Here is a 19,888-nt window from a genome sequence, read left to right on the forward strand (position 1 = left end):
TTTATGTAAATGATTATCTATTTATTTAATTAGATATTTATATAAAAATTTTAATTTAGATTTTTAATTTTTTAATATAAAAAACATATGGGGAAAACCTGATTTTATCTAAAAAAAACATTTAAAAAATAGCTAGTAGTTGTAGAAGGCACTAGCATTGCATTTTTGCATCAACTTTATTCTGCCTTAAAATCTGAATGATCTTGGCTTTCCTATGGTTGGGCTATGAGGTGGCAGCGGGCACGTGAGCCACGAATCCAACGAAGCCGTGTAGATATCTTTCACCAATTCTTCACAGCTCACATGGCTTTTCTATTGTTCTCATTCATGGCGCCTTTAACCACTCACGTGTCATGAACCGACGCATATATTCTCTCTACCACTACTCTATAACTCGGTTTCCCCTCCTTCCCGTCTTTGTTTTTCGTTTGTTTTCTCTGAAAAATAATAAAAACATCGTCTAGTTAAGAGGTTTTGCTGTCGTTAGCAGCAGGAGCGGAATTAAGGGGAGGATGTTTGTTTTTACACTTTTGAAATCTTTTTATATATTTTTAGATGGTTTTAATATATTAATATTAAAAAAAATTATTTAAATATATTAAAACAATATCTATTACAATTCTAAACATACCTTTATGCCTTCCAACCTAACAAGCTGGTATACTATCCATTCAAAAGCCATTTCTAATATACGGAATCTTTAGACATGAAACTCGAGTAACTGCTAAATTGATAGCTTGTGTTATATTATAAGCTGGGATAATTTTTTTCTAGTACAGAAAACATATATTCATGTAATGGTATAATGGTAACATGAGCCCACCTAAATAAACTTGATTAGCACACAACTGGAGATTTATAATTGAGATAACTTCATAAAAAAAATAAAAAATTTACTAAAAAATTTTAAAAATATAATATTAAAGAATAAAATTGAAAAAATTAATTTTTAAAAAAGTAACATTGAAAAAAAAAAGAGTAAATACGAGTTAGTAGGACTAACTTATAACTTATAATATGAAATCAAGATAAAAAAAATTAGATTTAAAATTATAAAACTTAATAGTTAATAATTTAATGTCAAACGATGAAATTGAAAAGAAAATTAATTTTATAAAAAAAAACAATGAAAAAACAACCCAAGTAAATCTGGGTTAACTTGACTAATCCATCTCAGTGATATGAAATCAAGATGAACTCATTAAATGATGAAATTAAAAAAAAAAATTTAATAAAGGACCTAAAAATCCAAACTTAAACTGAGTTAACATTCTAAACTATTGACCCGAGTTGTGACATTCAGATTAAAAAACCATGAACTAAAATCTCCAATCATTAAAAAATTATAAAACAAAATATATAATAATTAAAATAATAAGGACTAAATCTAATATAAAAACTAAATGAAAGAAAATAATTAGGGACTAAAAAAATTCAAGAAAATAATAAGAGCATACAAATAAAAAAAAATGACCAAAATTGGATGAAAAATTAAATGAAATAAAATATCAAGGGGAAAAACTAAAAAAATCAAGAAAATAATAAGAAAATAACAATTAAAAGATAAGAACTAAAATTGGATTAAAAAAATGAAATAACATGTTGAGGAAAAAAATAAAAATAAAATCAAGAAAAAAAAAGAAAATAACAATGAAAATAATGATAATTAAAATTGGATAAAAAATTAAATAAAATAAAATGATAAAGAATGAAATTATAAGAAAATTAATAAAAGGATAAACAATACAAAAAAAAATCAAAAGAATAAAAACTGAATTTGATGAAAATAAATAAATAAAATAAAATATTTAGAGATAAATTGAAAAAAAATATTAAAATATTAAAAAAAAAATAAAAGGAATAAAATTTAAAATTAATAAAAATAAAAACAAGAGAACACATTCACTTTTTGAAAAGGCATGTGCAAATTTTTAAGCTAGAAGAGAGAAAATGAAAAAAAATTTCATTGGTGCTCAACTGCATCTTCTTCATTTATATGGCTCCATCAATACCAAACATCATTGCTAATAATCGGATGATCTAGCACGCGTTGCCTGAAATGTGCGAGGATATTTATAGGTATTGCATACATGAGTAGTTTTTTAATAATATTTAATCTTGTAAAATTACTAAACAACCCCTTGGTTAACCCAAAAATAACAAAAAAAACATAATTAAAAACCAAAAATACCCCTAAAACCATGCATATAATTTCTTGATTTAAAAGGTAATCCATTAAGTTCATTGTTAGAAAAAAAAAAAAAAAAAAAACGTAAAAGCCTCCTCGTGCAAGCTTAATGGTTTCTCTCTTAAGTGGTATCACTGTAATTTTATTATATAAATAATAGTAAGAACACAAAAACAAAAACCCATGAACCAAATTATATATTTTTTAATATTTTTAATGGTTAACTATATAAATTAATTTACATTCAATCAATTTTGCAATGCAAATAAATCTGGTAGAAAATATAATTCTACAGCTAATTGCAAGCTTTGTAATTTTAATGAAAATGACAAAAACACTAATGACTTTTTCACAAGCTGTACATTGCGATTCCAATAAACGTATTGTCCACGACATTAGGCAAACGTAACATTCCACAATGACGATAAAAGCAGCACCTTTTCGCGGTCCCTAACTTTTTATTCGTAAGAAAATTGAAAAAAAAACAAAATCGATGATCGGACTTGCAGGTCTGTCGCCGGAGAATTATTAGCTAGGAAAAAAGTTCCCTGTCGTCTTCGTAAATTGTTCTACCTTCCAAATGATATGCAATTCTACACATATAGTTTTTTATTTTTTTACTTATATAAAAGATTTGAATCAATTTATATATATTTCATCTAATCTTTATAGATTCTAAAATTAATAATTATTAATAATTAGATAAAAATTTTATAACTATCAATATGAATAATCATGTATATTTTATCTAGAAACTTGATAATAAAAATTTTTATGATTGAATAATAATTTTTATTTAATTTTTATAAAATATTTTTAAACAGTTTTATTAAATTTAAAAATATTTATTTTTTCATATAAATAGCATGCTTAAAAATCATGGTTTGTTTTTTAAACTTTTATCATGAAACTTATTCAATCCAAGGAAGTCTTTCGGCCATGTTACATTTTCTCCTGATAAGAGAGTTTTCTTCCGTCTCCTATAATAAAATATATATTTAAAAATAAAAAATAGAATAATATAAAGTTTCTACAAAGTTCACTTTTAGACAATTCTCTTTTTATCTACATTGACTTGACTTCCTTGAATAATACATGGAATAACACTCGGAATTTTTATTTTTATTTCTTGCCAGCAAAAGATTCTCTTGGAGCTGACGAGAGCAAGCAAGAGTGGCCCAATTGTCTCCTCATGGGCTGGTGGCCCTGGTGCGGAGCCCATCTGTGAGGTGATTCTTTTCACAAAAAGCCTGCGCTTTATAATTTTACTTTGGCCTCAATAGGATTAATTAGCTAAATCAATCTAATTAATTACAAAGAATTTTCTCATTGTTGACAAATTCATAGTTTGAGATTTTTTTTTTCTAGGGAGAAGGATTTGTGTTTGATTTTGTTTGTTTTAAGCAAGGTTATCAATTTCATTCCATTTCATCTGGAATTGACATTTTCAGGGAAAAAGATTTGTTTTTGATTTTGTTCGTTTTAAATAATATTATTAATTCCATTCCGTTTCGTCATGAATTGATAATCTAGAAAAAATAAAATAAAATATATATTTACTCATAGATTTTGAGTCTTCTTGCATCGGGTTTCTTATAACCTTTCAAGGTTTATAAAAAATTCCGGGATCTTTGGAATGGAGACAAGATTTGCAGCCGGAAAACGGGATTTCCTGCTTGGATCTCTTCGATGCTTTGAAGGGGTTAATTCCATCTGGGAGGATTAGTTTGGTGATTTGTCTTCTTTTCTGTGGAATATCTCTCGAGCAATGGCATGTGCAACATGTTCTAGGGTCCCATACATGGTAGGTTGATGATGATCCAGCATGTTCTTGTAACCTTTTATGATTGTCAATGATTTATTTTATAATTTAAAACAAATCTTGTGATGATCTGAAAATCGGTGATTTAAATCGGCGAACAAAAGGTTCACTCTAGGATGTTATTTTGCAAGTTGGCATTGAAACTGTTATGATCTTCTTCTATTTTGCAAGTTGGCATTGAAACTGTTATAATCTTCTTCTTCTTTTTTTCCAGTTTATGGGTTGATTTGGATAAAATTTACTATTTTTTATTTAAGTATTATAGTAATTATGAACAAAATTACAACACATATTCTTAATTATACTAACTTTTCCGGACAAACAAATTCCACTTGTTTTTTCTTTTTAAGACGTTTATTGGATTTAACAAACACTTTAGGAAGAAATGGATTCTTGTCCACCACCTTATAAAATCACTTTATATTATAATAGTGCTTTTTAAAAGTTTTTTATTTTGAATTTTATTCTTAAATATTTAGATTTATTGGATTCTGAAATTCATAATTGATTTATTTTCTATACGATTATCTCATTCTTATAATATGGATCACAGATTTGATAAAAACTCGTATTGGCTTATTTTTTATTATTTTTAATTGATTTTTTTAATATTATGTTTTAATATTGAATTCATTAAGAAATGAGTTTCATAATATTTTTTATTTATTTTTTATAAATTTACCTTAGTCTCATGACTCAGGTGGTTGGTTTAATATATTGATTCGGGGCTTTTTTTTAGATTATTGTTCTTTAAATTGAGTTTTCTTTACTCAATTTCATACTTTAATATTTGACTGATTGGGATTTAAGCTTCATAATCTATTTCAATTTGTTTTTTATGAGTTTATCACGATTTCTTGACTTAGATTGTGAATTTGACAAGTTTACCCAAGTGGACCTAGATGATAGATATGACAACTTAACCTGGGTTGAACTGTGTCAATCCAATATGTTTTTGTCTTTGTATTAAAATAAAAGATGTTGTTTTGAATATTTTTTTAGTTAAATTATATTCTTAGGAGTTATTTTAATTGTTTTTAGACCGATCAAATTAATCAGGTTATATCATATCAACCCTTATAAATTTTATACTTTTTATTAAAAAATATATTTCTAATTTCTGAACATTGTTTTTACATTTAAAAAAGTTTAATATGATTCACTGTACAATACAATAATCTAGATTCAAAGACTAAATTATCTATAATAGCTATAATCTCGAATCATGGAAAGAATTTTAATAAAGATATGAATTTTGAAGTAAAACCACATATTTGGTAAGCATGTTTATATATATATATATATAATTTATATATATATATAAATATATATATATTAAGTTGGTAAAATAGATTGTATCAATATATCAATTACCTATAATACACGACACAAATAATTACAAAAACTAAATGGTGTACATTAGTCTTGATTTACCTTGGATTATAATAATGAATTGACAAAAATACCCTTAAAAAACTACATAGAAATTATCTTTTAAAGATATAATAGTCTTTTCACTTAACTCACTTGTCATTATAGATTTGTTTTAGGTATCTTGGTCTTTTTACTTTTTTAGTACAACATAATTATTTAATTGCTTTTAAAACTATAAAAACATTAAGCTATGGTATAGAGTCTCATTTGATATTTCAGAATCTAAGCTTTAATTTAAGTTTTCAATAGCTTGGTTTTGGAGGCTAATTGATCATTGTAAAGTGTATTTATTTCAGGTCTGATGAGTTATTAACAACTTTTTTTTCTTTTTTTTTTTCTTTTTCCCTAAAAAAAACTACTCCTAACTCTCAAATTTTCGTATAAGCCCTTCAAGTTTATTTGGTTTTGCTTTGGTCTCTCTTTTTTAGATTTTATTTGTTTTATTTTAATTAATTCTTAATCTTAAAGTTACATTTTATTTTCAATCTCACCCTTCTTTAAATTTTGACATTTAGTCCCTATTTTTCAATTATTTTCTTTCAAATTGTTCTTTATTTTTTTTAATTTCATTCTTCTTTGTTTTTTCCTTGTTTCAAATTTGATTCCATTTCTTTTCATTGCTATATTTTTTTTATTTTGATAAGTTTTGTACTATATGATTTATTTTTTAATTTTATTTTTTAATATTAAATTTGTTGAAAATTAAACTTTTTAATTAAATTGATATTTCTGACTTAATGAGTTGTGGATTAGAAAAATTAACACAGGTTTTCAAGTTTCATAAATTGATTGCTTTATGCAAAACAAAAAAAAAATCACCCTCCTTTAATTATTGTGGATTAGCACTTTTCTAATTGGTCGAGGTTACTATTGTTTCTTTGAAGCTTATTTACAAGGTTAAATTACTTTAATAACATTAACAAACAACACTTAGTGTTGTCCTAAGTTTTTTTCTTAAAAAATAAACAATTCAATTAATCTAATGCCCTTAAAAGTATATATTTTAATGTTGGATTGTGGGATCTTATTTATAGTCTTATATTGATTTTTTTGGTCTAATCATTTGGTCCTGAAAGCAATTTGGTTGTTTATTTATTATTATTATTATTATTTAAAATAAATCTATTTTTTTAATTTTATTTTTTAATATTAAATTGGTTGTAAAATTGATATCATTAATGAATTTTTCTTTATTCTGTCTAAGATTATAATTGTTTTAAACAAAATAAATTATCAATTATAATTCACACATCTAACTTTTTTTTATCCATGTTATAGTGGAGCGCGAGCCATTAAATAAAAAAACATTTAAACTAGCATACGTTTTGAAATAACTTAATTGTATCTCTAAAAATTTGTAAAAATTTATATGAATATAAATAAATCAATTCAAGACATCAATTTATAAAATTTATAACAATAAAATCCAAATACAATTTCACAATTTCAATGGGTCTTCTAATTCAAAGGAATAGAAAAGGAATCCCATGCCAATAACTCAACTTAAATCTTCATTTGTGATAAAAATGGTGATGTTATTTGCTAGTTTATATACTATATTCCAGAGGTGTGTTTCGTATGTAAACTCTAAGATTCTCTTTGAACACCGAATGCTATGAATTTAATATTCATTTTCGATTGAACATATATAAAACAAAAAAATTTCTTATTATTTTTCTTTGGTATAAATGGTTGATGACAAATTTAATATAACTTATTATTTAATTTTGTTGACCCTACCGTTTTACCTTTAAAATATAAATGATTCAATTAAATAATAATATTTCTGTTTTAAATAAGTATATCCACAAGCACATGCATATTACATTAATAATACTACCAAATAAAAATTGAATTTATGGATTAGCAATGGACATAAATACCAAATATGAGAAATTTTCCGGGAAAAAAAAGTAAGAGAAGAAAACGTCCAAACAGGTTGAACGAATGAATCCACCTAAGACGACCAGTCATCAGCTTTGACCCAACTGCCCATCAGTAATAACTAATAAGAAACTATGTAGACAGAATCCAATCAGTTTCAGACACGTAATATCATTCCTTGTACTTAAGACTTCGCGACCTTAGAGAAATCGGAAGCTTTAAGCGGTAAAGTCAATTCTGTCAAGCTTAGCGCGTTTCTGCCAATCTAATAATAATAAAAAAAAAATTGTATTTAAATTTGCAATTTTCCTGTGTTCACTTGAAAAATCAATCTAAACAAGTTGTGAAAGAAACCCCTCCTTCTCTCCTTCTGTCAATCTATCCCTCCCTATCCTGCGCACACTTGGCCGCCTTCCACGTCTCAGATCCTCCTGCTCTCTCCCACACAGTGACTGGTCAAGCATAGTAACTGTCAGCTCTTTGTAAGGATCCATCTCTTCTGCCTCTCTCTTTTTTTATTTATTTTTTTCATTTCTTTTCGTCGTGCTTAATTGCTAAAGGTTGCGGCATGCGTTTAATTTACAGGTCTTTTCTTTCTTTGTTTGTAAATTTTAGTAATTTTAATGAGATATACCGAGTCATTGTCTTCAATATTCTTCTAATCTTGTCTTAATTATTATTATTGCCTTTTTGTTTGTACTATTTAGTAGATATCAGTATTATGCATTTCTGGAGTGTGAGTCAGTTACGGCTTTATATGTCAGTTTCTATGACGATAATTTTTTCTGGGATTCTTTAATAAGAAAGTTGGAGGAACTGGGAATTTTGGGATTCTACTGATTTCATGGCCTTGCTTTTAAATCCAAATTGACTTCTTTCATAGGGGAATACTTGGCCAATTTCTGTGGAGTGTGGAAGACAATCCTTAGCTTGTGTTTATTCGTGCCTTTGGTATCTAAACTGGGTGTTATTTTGAATAAATCCATTTCTGATGGCATGTTGAAAAAACGTGTGGGATTTTCTTGTCTTGGGCATATTATTTTGTGCTGATAACCATGTGCATGTTAACTCTTCTGATCTCTTTCGTGTTTGTTTTTTATGTTTTTTAATGGCCGTGTTAAATATTTTGCGTTGCAGAGTGGGATTTATAAAGATTTTGAATCATGAGTTGCTTCGGCTGTTGTGAAGAAGATGACATCCATAAAGCTGCTGACTATGGAGGCCAGTATACAGTTAAAAGCTCAGCTGGTAATATCTCTTGGCTAGAAGCGTTGTAGCAAGAGTGATATATTTATGTTTTCCAATAAATGTGTACCTCTATTCTTATGGTGCACTCTATCTCTTTTTTTCTAAGATGTTTTAGTGAAAAGTTCGCTCCCTTCTATTTTTCTTTTTTTCTGAATTCAGGTTTAGTTATTCATTCTATTTGCCGATTTCCATTTGACTAAACAGGAAATTTAGGAAATTATCATGCATCAGAAACAGCTCCCAAGGGCGCTCAGGCTTTTAAAATCCAGCCTATTGAAGTCCCTGAAATATCGGGGGATGAACTTAAGGAAGTTACAGATAACTTTGGGACAAGTTCATTGATAGGAGAAGGATCATATGGAAGAGTATATTATGGTGTTCTTAAAAGTGGGCAGGATGCATCAATAAAAAAATTAGATGCCAGCAAACAACCTGATGATGAATTCTTATCCCAGGTTTCTTTGAAATCCTAAATTGTTGCGTATTCCATTTCATTTGTAATTTTGAGTGGCATATCAAATGTTTGGATGGCTTCAACAGGTCTCCATGGTATCAAGGTTGAAGCATGAAAATTTTGTACAGTTGCTTGGGTATTGTGTAGATGGGGGTTCTCGTGTACTCATCTATGAATTTGCTTCTAATGGATCGCTTCATGATATTCTTCATGGTAAGCCTTGTTGTGTCAATAGTGCTGTTATGAAATCTTAATAAATTCATTCCATTTTTCTAGATACTTTATGTCTTGTTTCTGATACTGACTAGTTTTGTATGCTTGGGGCTAGAGTCTTTTAGTCCTTTCAGACACGATAAAATTGATCACAGTTCCTATCCTTTTCCGAGTGCTGTCCTATGTAGCCAGAGAAAAGAGCTTCCACCATTAAAATTATATGATGTGGCATCTTTATTTGATTTCAACGAACATTTTATTCATGAGAACTTGTTTTGTCAGCATTCATTTGATTTTGCATTCCTAACAAACCTTGTGGTGTTAGGCCCATATTACATAGCAAATGTTCCTGGTTTCAAACCCATCAATAGAAACCTTGCTATTCAGAAAAGGATACAGTGGAAATTCATCAGCATTTGCTTGTATGAAATTTTAATAGATGTCAAAACACAAGCACCAAAAGATTTTTAACGAAATTAGGTAACTGTTTTGGCGTTGAGAGTTTACAATGTTTCTATAAAATTGCAAATACTCTCGTGTTCTTTGGATCTTACAATGAAATGTTGGTTCTTATTATCTGCATGATTGATGCCTTAGTTGTCAATGTCTTGTTAATTTAGGGAGGAAAGGTGTTAAAGGAGCACAGCCTGGTCCTGTCCTTACATGGCCTCAGCGTGTAAAAATTGCTGTTGGTGCTGCAAAAGGTCTTGAATACTTGCATGAAAAGGCTGATCCTCACATCGTTCATCGTGACATTAAGTCCAGCAATGTTCTTATTTTTTATGATGATGTTGCAAAAATTGCCGACTTTGATTTGTCAAATCAAGCTCCTGATATGGCAGCACGTCTTCATTCCACTCGAGTTTTGGGAATATTTGGTTATCATGCTCCTGAGTAAGCTATTGGTCCATTATTTATAAACTTCTTTCACATCTAAGAGTCACTGTGTCAAAATCTGTTTTGGTTTTCTAATATGTGGTTATGAGGAAGCTAAAGGACGGAGCTGCTTATTGGATCCACTATCTGAGATTTTTACTTGATAATTTAGTTTCCCTTTCGGAACTTAAAATCCACTAATGCTCTATTGCTTGCTAGAAAATGTTCAGATAAGAAAAGGAAACTTGCATGTTTCTGATAATTATTCATAGTTGAAAGCTTGTAAATTGTAGTTATAATTTGATTTTCTTGTGTTCCTCCCGTGCTATCAACTTATACATAAGTTTAATTGCTAAGACACCCTGCTTTCAAAACTACTTGTGAGAGTGTGTGCCTTGATTGCTATGCGTTGACCATCTTTGTGATTGGCAGATATGCAATGACTGGACAATTGAATGCAAAGAGTGACGTGTACAGTTTTGGTGTTGTCCTGCTTGAGCTTCTGACTGGGAGGAAACCTGTTGACCACACTTTACCACGTGGACAGCAGAGTCTAGTGACATGGGTACTAATCACTATTTGTTGACTCATGCCGAGCACTTGTTCTCTCTTTCTAAGCTTTCGAAACCTGTGTGTTCCTTTTTCTTTCTGTCCTTGCTGACTATCGAGTGTTTGTATGTGTCAGGCTACACCAAAACTTAGCGAGGACAAGGTTAAGCAGTGTGTTGATGCAAGATTACAAGGAGAGTACCCACCCAAGGCAGTTGCAAAGGTATTTGTGCCGCACTTCTAAAATTTCTGTGTAAAAGGAAACTTGTATTATTGAAAAATCAACTCGTCAATTTGTTCGGTTGTCTCGAAAACTGCCATGAGTGACCCATTGTATCCAATTTGAATGAGGCTTTCAATTGCTAGATGATTTATGTGGCCTTCATGAGGTGGAAACCTTAACAAACAGCATGTATAAGATACTGGGTTGCAAATGTCTAAAGCGCTACTGTTGAACTCATCTTGTCTTCATTACAGATGGCTGCTGTTGCTGCCTTGTGTGTGCAATATGAGGCTGATTTCCGGCCAAACATGAGCATTGTGGTCAAAGCCCTTCAGCCCCTGTTAAATGCCCGGCCAGCACCTGCTGGAGAAGCACCAAGCATATAATTCTTTCTCCCGGCTCGGTGTATGTTTGTGCAGGTGAAAGTGGGCATCCATGTGCAAGTATAACATATCAAGGTTTTGTTAACTGACGTTTGTAGCAAAACATCTGGACAACGTTCCCTGAGCTCCCATTATTTGATGCGCGTTTGATTTTTTCATTATGTGTGAAGCTGTCCATGTTGTCATATGATATTTTTTCTTTTTTGCTAGAAGGATTTTTTTGTATACCGTCTCTCCCAGATGTGAATAAAAGATGATATTCTGTTAATGAGATTTATTCTATTTAATTTTTTTAATTAATGTAGATATCTCGATTAATTTTAGATATATTTTGATTAATTTTATAGATTCTGAAATTAATAATTATATAAATTTTTAATAATTTTAAAATAAAATTAATAATTATATAATTCTTTAATTACTCTAAAATTTATATTACTCTATAGTCTAATGTGCAGCGTTGAGATTTATTCATTTATTTGGGCCAAGTGGTCTGCGCCTCCATTACGCGGACATCTCCTTTTCTGTCTCACTTTTAGGCCTCCTGAACGATAGAGGAATTGCTTCCCATTTGGTGATGGGTCTGTCCCGTTGGTGGAACCGTACAAAGGAGTAGGATAGGCCGAAATACACAGTTAATTATTATTGACTAAAAAACCTAAAACGTATGGGGTATTCACTGACATGGTATTGTGGATAGACTGTTAACAGTGTCATTGTTTTTTTTTTTTTTTTTAATTTGAACCTTATTAGACTAAATTAAAAATTAATTTATTGAGGGAAGATGACATTGAAAAACAAGAATCGAAGTAAAAAATATATAAGGAATTTAGAAAATCTGAACAAAATATTTATTATAATTCTTATATTTTATAAATTATATATATCCGGGCCCTTTACGTTAGAAAGAGAGAATTGCTATCAAATTTTCTTTTAATGAAAGGAACTCACATTAGAATTTTTTTATTTTGAAATTGTCAAGAAAAATATATCTAATCTATAATTTAGGGTTGATTTCAGATTTTAAAATGATTTTTTGATTTTTTAAAACTAAAAATAAGTTTATTAAATTAACTAAGATGTTTCGAGTATAAATAAATTAAAAATTAAGTTTTTAAATTAAAAAAATTATAACCTCTCTTTTTCCGGCTCCAATAACAACTAGAAACTATATGATATAGACTTTATGTCATCTCTCAATCTTTTTTTTTATAAAAACTACAAAAAAAAAACTTAGTCACGCATGCCCGAACGAAATGAGTCAGACGAGTTGGTGTAGCTTATTAAGCTTAGTAGTGCCTGACCTTCGTTTTTTTTTTAATAATCATTGTTTTCTAATTTTTAAAATTAATGTTTTTTATATTTTTTCATAATTATTTTTTATTTATATTTATATTAATACCCCTTTTCTTTTTTATTTTGATTATAAAACCTCTTTTAAATTATGATTATTTTTTGGTTATTTTGCATACATTTAATTTTTGAAGAGATTTTTTGTTATTTATCTATAATTTCTTTTATCTTTTGTATAGATGAGCTTTATTTTTAAAATAACAAATATTTATTTTTAGATGATATTTTTAATTTGTGCAATCTTGCATAGTATTTTTTCCTTTTATTTTATTCAATCAATTTAATGTGTATTATTTTAATAAATAAATTAGCAAAGACAACCGGGTAAATATCTTGTCCTGCAAGATTAAATATCTTAATCAGCACATCTTCTGATTTTTCTAGTTTTACTTCTAGTTATTGTTTATATATTTGTTTTTCATTTAGTAACATATATTTCTCAATTTATTTAATTACATGTATGGATAAATTTTTTTATTTTTTCTTAAAAAAATTTTAACCATAAAAATAAGTTGAAAAAACTTGTGTATACAATTTTTTTCAAAAAACAAATATTTGACTCATAATGAAATGCAAGTCAAGTATCTAGTGAATATTTATAAAATGTAAAGACAAAATAAATATTATAGAATGTAAGAAAATGATTAAATGATTAGGTAAATCATTGCAATGCCCACATTATTTTATAATTTGATTCTTGAACTCTTTTAAAAATATTACACCCTTCTATGCCTAAATTATAGCAAATTTAAAAAGTTTTGTTAACTATAAAAAAATCACAAAGGGCCAAAGTGTAAACAAGGGAATCATTAATGGAAAATATAAAATGACAAAAATATGTTTTTAAATCCTCATAATTTCTTTCTTCTTTGTTTATAGTTCCTATAGTTCTTGTAATTTTTATTTTGATATAAAAGTTAATTAAATTATTAATCTATTTTATGAATAAATAGATTTTATTAAATATTCAAATTTCATTTTCATCTTATGTGAATTTAGAAATTTAGAAAATATTTAGAAAAAATATATAAAAATCTATTGGATTTAATAAAATCTATTTAAAATTTATTCTTTGGTAAAATTATTTGTAAAATGCTTTTCTGTTTTTAGAATGCTAAATGTATATTTTACATCTTTTATATAAAAATATTTAATTTTCATAAGGTCTTCTTGATTAGTTTATTAAAAGGTGCCACAAAGTATGTATGTATATTAGACCCTTTAGGCAATTATAAATCTTAGAAACCAATTCTAATTGCTTAAAAAAAAATATATTTCAATGCTATTTCTTTTCTTTTTTTTTCTTAGTTTAGTCAATCTATCATAAAAAGCAAAATGAGGTAAAGTAATCTTGGAATTTTTTTTTAACATTTTAATCCCTAAAATAAGAGAAAAGAGAGAAAGTTATCATATTCTAGTTGAAAAGAGAAAATTATGAGATGACATCAATTTTAGCTATGAAAAATCAATCTTGGTGTTGCTGGATTTCATTTAATGAGATGAGTTCAATGATGATAAATTTTTTATGTAAAAATCCATGTAGATCTAGGCGTTGAAAGTTTTTTCAATTCAAATTGATTTTTTTTGTTTTATAACCTATTTTGTGTTCATTGATGCCACAAATATATTTATTTAGGTTTCTAGGGAGTTTTATTATATATTTTGCTAAAAACCGGTTTGAAAAAAAAAAATTAAATAAAAAAATTAAACCCCATTGTTACCTTTGTGATTGTCGAAACCTAGATAGTTATATGTGGTGTCGTCTAGGGTTTTTCAAAAAAATTAAAGAGACTGGATTTACCCCGTTAAAAAATAAAATAAAAGGTTAAGCTGGGCTAGAAATCCCACATACCTAGGGTTTTTTTCACAAGCCTAGGCGTGCTTAGCTACAAGGTCGAGCTGGCGCATTTAGTTTTTTATTTATTTATTAAATTAGTTTTTTAATACAGTTTTTAGGTATTTTATTTTCATTTTAGTTTTAAACAAATAATTTTTTATTTGAAGGATGTGAAAATAATATATAAGAGAAAGTTTGAATGTACAAAGGATGCAAAAGTTTAAAAAAAGAATTTAAAACTTTTATTTCATTAGATATTTGAATTGTTTGTTAATATTTATTGTTTATTTTCATTAAAAAAAACCTAATTAGTTGTGCAAAGATTAATAATGAAAGATACATTCAAATATTTAAAATAAAATTATTTTAAAAAACATAATGTTAAAATATAATAATAAATATATTCACCATATGAAATGTATAAGCAAAAAAATGATTAAAGCATTATTTAATTAATTTTTAATGATTAATTAAATAGTTTCAAGAAATTACAAGAATGAAATTACATAAAGCTTTTTTAAGTATATATTAATCGAAAAAACAAAACTTTACATAATTACTATATGTATAATATATTTTGATATTTAATAAATAATTATTTTTTTTGCTCATTTGCCTACGCAACCATGATTTTTTTATTTTTTAATATATATTTAATTTTAAATTAATATTTATATTTTCTTATTATATAACTAAATAAAAAAAATATAATTTAAAGTCTATAACTCTTATTATTAACTCAAAACAATTTGATATATTTATAATTCTAATATGTATTTAAAAACGAAACATCTAATAATATTTTTATCTTTAAAAATTTTTGATCCAATTAGCAGTAAAAACTACTTTTTAAAAATTTCAATCTTCATTATCACCTAACACAATCCACAATCCAGTCCCAACCAAGAGACTAAGGGCTTCAGGAAATCCACTCGTAAAGATGGAAGTTGACGAGAAATTATTCGCGACAAAACAACTAAAAGTGCGAGGGAATAGTACTGTACCATACCGCGCAAGCGAAAAACATGAGGCTGCCGACATCTCCAGCTTACACGTTATTACCAGTTTTATTTACTTCGAATTATTTAACTTCGATTGGTAGGGTACGCCAGGCCAGTGCAGCAGTGCAACGCAGAGGCGACGCGCGAAGACCTCAGCAGCAAGCTACTGTACTAGGCCTCCCCCTTGAAAAAATAAATTTAATATCGTGTGGGCCATTGGCCCACGTATCAGATATTAAACTGATAAGAACAGATACTACACTTGATCTTAGCCAAAAGGCCGAGAAAGGTATGCTTTTAACTGGCTAACGCTTCTCTTTTTATAGACTACGTACACGCGTATTTTCAGTTATTTTCGATGTGGGATATAAAAACCCTGGAAACGCAGCACAAGCACTAGACAGCAGCAGCTAGGGGTGTTAAAAAAACCGAAAAACCGATTAAATTGAGAAAACTAGAAAAAAATTGAAAAAATTGAACTGAAAAAAAAACCCGATTAAACCGATTAAAATTTTAAAAAAATCAGCCAGTTCAGTTCGGTTTCGGTTTTATAACCAAAAAACCGAAAAACCGAACCGAACCGAAACCGGAAAAAAAACCGAGCCAAACCGGAAAAACCGAGCCAAACCTGAAAAACCGAGAAAAACCGAGCCAAACCGAAACCGGTCGGTTTGACCCGGTTTCGGTTTGGTTTTGGTTTTTTTTTCCGGTTTGGTTTCTTTTTTTTTATAAAAACCAAACCGAACCGAAAATAAACACCCCTAGCAGCAGTCAAGATGCGATACGAAGAGTGTGTTTTACATTATGTTTTTTTTTTAAATTAAATTTTTTATTTTTTATTTATTTTAAAATAATATATTTTTAAAATTTTTTAAATACACTTGAAAAGCAAGGTGGTGTGCCCTTTGCCTTGGCTCAGATCCTGTGGCTTAGTGAATTTCAAGCTGCTCCTCCTGCTTAGCTCTTTCTGTGAGCTGTGGATTTTGCCCTTTGTATCCTTCTTCCATTGACCAAAAGTAAGAGAAGCAATACAATTTCTACACTCAGAATTAGTGGGGATTACATTACAGTTACAAATTTTGAAGAATAAGGCACCTTGTCATTGTTTCCAGGAATTAAAGATTAATAAAGGTCATGTGATCAGAGTTAATTATTTACAAGAACAGGCCAGCCACCACATGGATTAATCAAGTCTTTGCCTTGTCATAGACTTTCTTGCTTTCACTTTACAAGTATTTGATGTGATACTCATCGTTGCCTCCCAGCCATACTTGCCGCTCCAAAAATTTCTCCATTAGGTGGTTTTAACTAGCTATTTAAAATCTGTTTCGTAACATATCAGTTAATTTAATGAAGTAAAAAATTAAAAAATATATAGGCATTTCCAACATTTTTTGATACAAAAAATTTTCTATTATAAATTAAAATATTTACACAAGCATTTAATTACATAAATTGATATTTATTAAGAGATAATATGATAAAAAATATTTAATCTTGCAACATGAATCATATAATCAGTTGTGTTTAATAATTTTATTTTTTAAAATAAATTTTTTATTCAATCAAACAATTATTCATGCCAATAAAAAATTAAAAAAAATCATTAATAAAAATAAATTGAATAAAATTATAAAACTCAATTATCAAACAACCTAAATGTTTAATGGTAAAACTAAAAAAAAAAAAGATCTAGATCAACTCAGGTTAACCCGCTAGTCTATAACCATGAACATAAAATTAAAATAACTCCATAAAAGAATAAAAAAAAATCAATTCCTAAAAAAAGATTGAAGGATAAAACTAAAAATAAAATTAAAAAAAACTTAAAAAATATTAAAGTCAATCTATGTTAACCTTCAAATCTTGTAATCATAATTATAAAATCGAGATTGACTACACTGAAGAAAAACCCCTCAAAAAAACAAAAAAATCTAAAAATAACATTGAGTGATAAAACTTAAAAAAATTAAAAAAATAATAAAATAAATATCTAAATCAACTTAGATTAGCTCACTAATCTCATAAATATAGAATTTGAATAACCTTGTAGAAATTTTTTTAAAAAAACACATAAATATCAATTAAAAAAATAAAATATTAAAAGATAAATAAATCAAATTAATCCATAAAATTTATAATCATGTCATAGGCCTCCCTGTAAAAAAACAAACAAAAAAATAAAATAAAAATCTTAATTTAAAAAAAGAGGAAAAAGCTAAGGTATGAAATTAGAATGCAGAAGGAAAAGGCTTAGAGAAACCGGGCCTTAGAATTATCCGTGTGGCGGGGGGGATTATACATTTTTTAATCAAATAAAAAGTATTAGTGTGTACAATACTGTTAATAATAATAATAATAATAATAATATAGAGAAGGTGGTACTTTTCGTTCAACTAAAAACAAAATCAAGATTGTCAAATAACTTTCAACATTAAAATCACATTTCTTAAAAAAGAATCGTTTTTGTTTTGTTCTGGCGTTGACATCATATTTCTCCAAAATCAAAAATTCGGATTTATTAACAACATTTTAACCTAGGGCCTGTTGGTAAACAGGTGGTTCATATGTTCTTTGCGGATTTTTTATCCGAAACTTTATTTGCGATCGATGCCCTGATGTCCAGACAGTTCTTATAGATACATTGGAAACCAAGTCGCAATCCTCCAGTTAGGGTCCTAACAAGGCATCCAAATGACAGGCTTCAGATATCATATCAATACATTCTAATAGCTACACTTGAACTCAAAAGTTCAAGCCATGGAAATTATCTCACAACTGCAGTTTTCTCATTTCCTAGTTAACTGCCCACAAAGGTTAAAAAATTATAGAGACGGCGAAACCTCAGATGTAATAATAATGATGATGATAATTAATTTATATCTGCAGTCAACATGATGATAATAATGATGATGATGAGCATGAACACACCCATGAGCAGCATGCCATACAGCCAAACCACATTGATGCGATGCATCATAATCACAACCACATCCTGATGCTGAGGTTAAATAATAACCTCTAAATAAATCCAAACGGATTCTGCTGCGGATATCACATCACGGAAGAAAAGGGTTGTGAGAAGGATGCGCCTCTTTCTGCTTTTTGTAAGCCCTGAGAAGCAAAACAATCAAAGATAGATGTGACCGCATGCTCTAAACAAAAGCTTCTGGTTAAAATTTGACAATCCTTTGGGTTGACACTGCTAATCACCTGGTGGCATTTAACCCCCCCAGTCCAACCGTTCCCAGAATAATAAAAAGGAAAGGGATCTGAATCAGAGCACGATTGCTTCTTCCACCATGCGCTCTTGGTACTCCAGTCCTCACAACTCGAGCATATGTGGCTAAACAAGACAGCTCATGTTTGATCGAGTGATGACAGCCAGAAAAAGAAAAGAGAAAACAAAATTGCAAGTAAAAAGGAAATGTTACCTGAAGCTGAATCTTCTCCTTTTGCACCTGCGGTTGCCATACATGAAACTTTTAACAACTCATTCTCATTGGTAGTAAATAGCAGTTCAACTAAGTAACGGCTTCTTAATCTTCTGAACAGGGTGATTAACACATAAATCGTGGTTTGCAAACTCATCTAAATGACATATTCCAATTAGACACTGCAACTGAATGATCTCATGCAAAAAACTCAAGATTGCATTCATTTAATATTTAAAGCAAATGGAATTGCATCTCCAATGCTTGGGTAATTGTTTATCTAAATTTTTAAGGGAACTTGAACTTGACCTCCAACAATCAATATGAATCCATACTTTTAAAGACAAGAGGCATTCATTCATATAAATAAACTGATAACTTAATGAACATGGATATTTAATAAATACTAACTCATCTAAACTTCAGTCACAGCATAGTTTGCTAAACAATATGAGATGTAAGATTATCTGTTACAAAAGCAGCAAACATGTATGCACATCAAATTAGAAAGGGCAGAAGGACATCATTAACAAGTAGACCTGTAGTGCCAACACCATCAAAATACCAAATCAAGAACACACTTAGAAAACACAGAGTCAAGAAAAAATAAATCAAATGAAGCAATTTGATTGAAGAACAAAGACAGAAAATAAAGGTTAGATGGGCTACTTAGTGGGGATCAACTATTATGATTAAGAAATTAAAAAAAAAAAATAGAAATCAGAAAGGAAAGACAACCTGGAAATGTGACAGAAACAATTAGGACTGTACGAAGACCTTAACAATCACATACTGCATAACAAAATACAAGATGATAATCGGTCTATGATATTACCGATTCACTTTGCTATCAAAATATTAAACGTGTATCTCACTGCTTACTCCAGGTTTGATGAGCCACATACATATTAACTAATCTGTCAAATCATCATCAAGAAAATCAAGACCATCATCATCAGTGGTAACTCCTCCAGCAGCAGGAAAAACAT

The 19,888-nt window shown here is 28.6% G+C and overlaps 2 protein-coding genes across 4 annotated transcripts in view; one reads left to right on the plus strand and one right to left on the minus strand.

Moving 5' to 3' along the window:
- Positions 1–7,537: 7,537 nt before the first annotated feature.
- Positions 7,538–11,371, plus strand: LOC105112071 (pto-interacting protein 1-like). Of its 3 annotated transcripts, none has more exons than XM_011007639.1 (8): positions 7,538–7,810; positions 8,466–8,576; positions 8,781–9,031; positions 9,117–9,243; positions 9,864–10,137; positions 10,552–10,684; positions 10,805–10,891; positions 11,146–11,371. In XM_011007639.1, the coding sequence occupies exons 2-8, from the start codon at positions 8,492–8,494 to the stop codon at positions 11,275–11,277; spliced, it is 1,089 nt and encodes a 362-aa protein (XP_011005941.1). In that variant the 5' UTR covers positions 7,538–7,810; positions 8,466–8,491; the 3' UTR covers positions 11,278–11,371. The 3 variants fall into 3 exon arrangements, with proteins under 3 accessions (XP_011005941.1, XP_011005942.1, XP_011005943.1); XM_011007640.1 differs by having other exon boundaries at positions 7,538–7,799; XM_011007641.1 differs by having other exon boundaries at positions 7,538–7,793.
- A 6,803-nt stretch (positions 11,372–18,174) lies between these two features.
- The window catches only part of LOC105112073 (uncharacterized), a 5,877-nt gene continuing 4,163 nt past the window's right edge, over positions 18,175–19,888 (minus strand). Inside the window, exons 8-11 of the mRNA XM_011007645.1 lie at positions 19,782–19,802; positions 18,900–18,926; positions 18,679–18,811; positions 18,175–18,579 (exon numbers count right to left, since the gene is read on the minus strand). Coding sequence (XP_011005947.1) covers positions 18,525–18,579; positions 18,679–18,811; positions 18,900–18,926; positions 19,782–19,802 — 236 coding nt within the window. The 3' untranslated portion in view covers positions 18,175–18,524. The remainder of the gene's footprint in view (positions 18,580–18,678; positions 18,812–18,899; positions 18,927–19,781; positions 19,803–19,888) is intronic.

Source organism: Populus euphratica, unplaced genomic scaffold (assembly GCF_000495115.2).
Source record: "Populus euphratica unplaced genomic scaffold, PopEup_1.0 scaffold322.1, whole genome shotgun sequence".
Lineage (NCBI taxonomy): Eukaryota > Viridiplantae > Streptophyta > Magnoliopsida > Malpighiales > Salicaceae > Populus > Populus euphratica.

What these genes read in the sequence shown, in the direction of transcription:
- LOC105112071 (XM_011007639.1), top strand. Translation starts at nt 8,492, where the DNA reads ATGAGTTGCTTCGGCTGTTGTGAAGAAGATGACATCCATAAAGCTGCT. An exon ending in GCTTCATGATATTCTTCATG is followed by an intron (nt 9,244 to 9,863) that starts GTAAGCCTTGTT and finishes TTGTTAATTTAG; the next exon opens with GGAGGAAAGGTGTTAAAGGA. An exon ending in CACCCAAGGCAGTTGCAAAG is followed by an intron (nt 10,892 to 11,145) that starts GTATTTGTGCCG and finishes TCTTCATTACAG; the next exon opens with ATGGCTGCTGTTGCTGCCTT.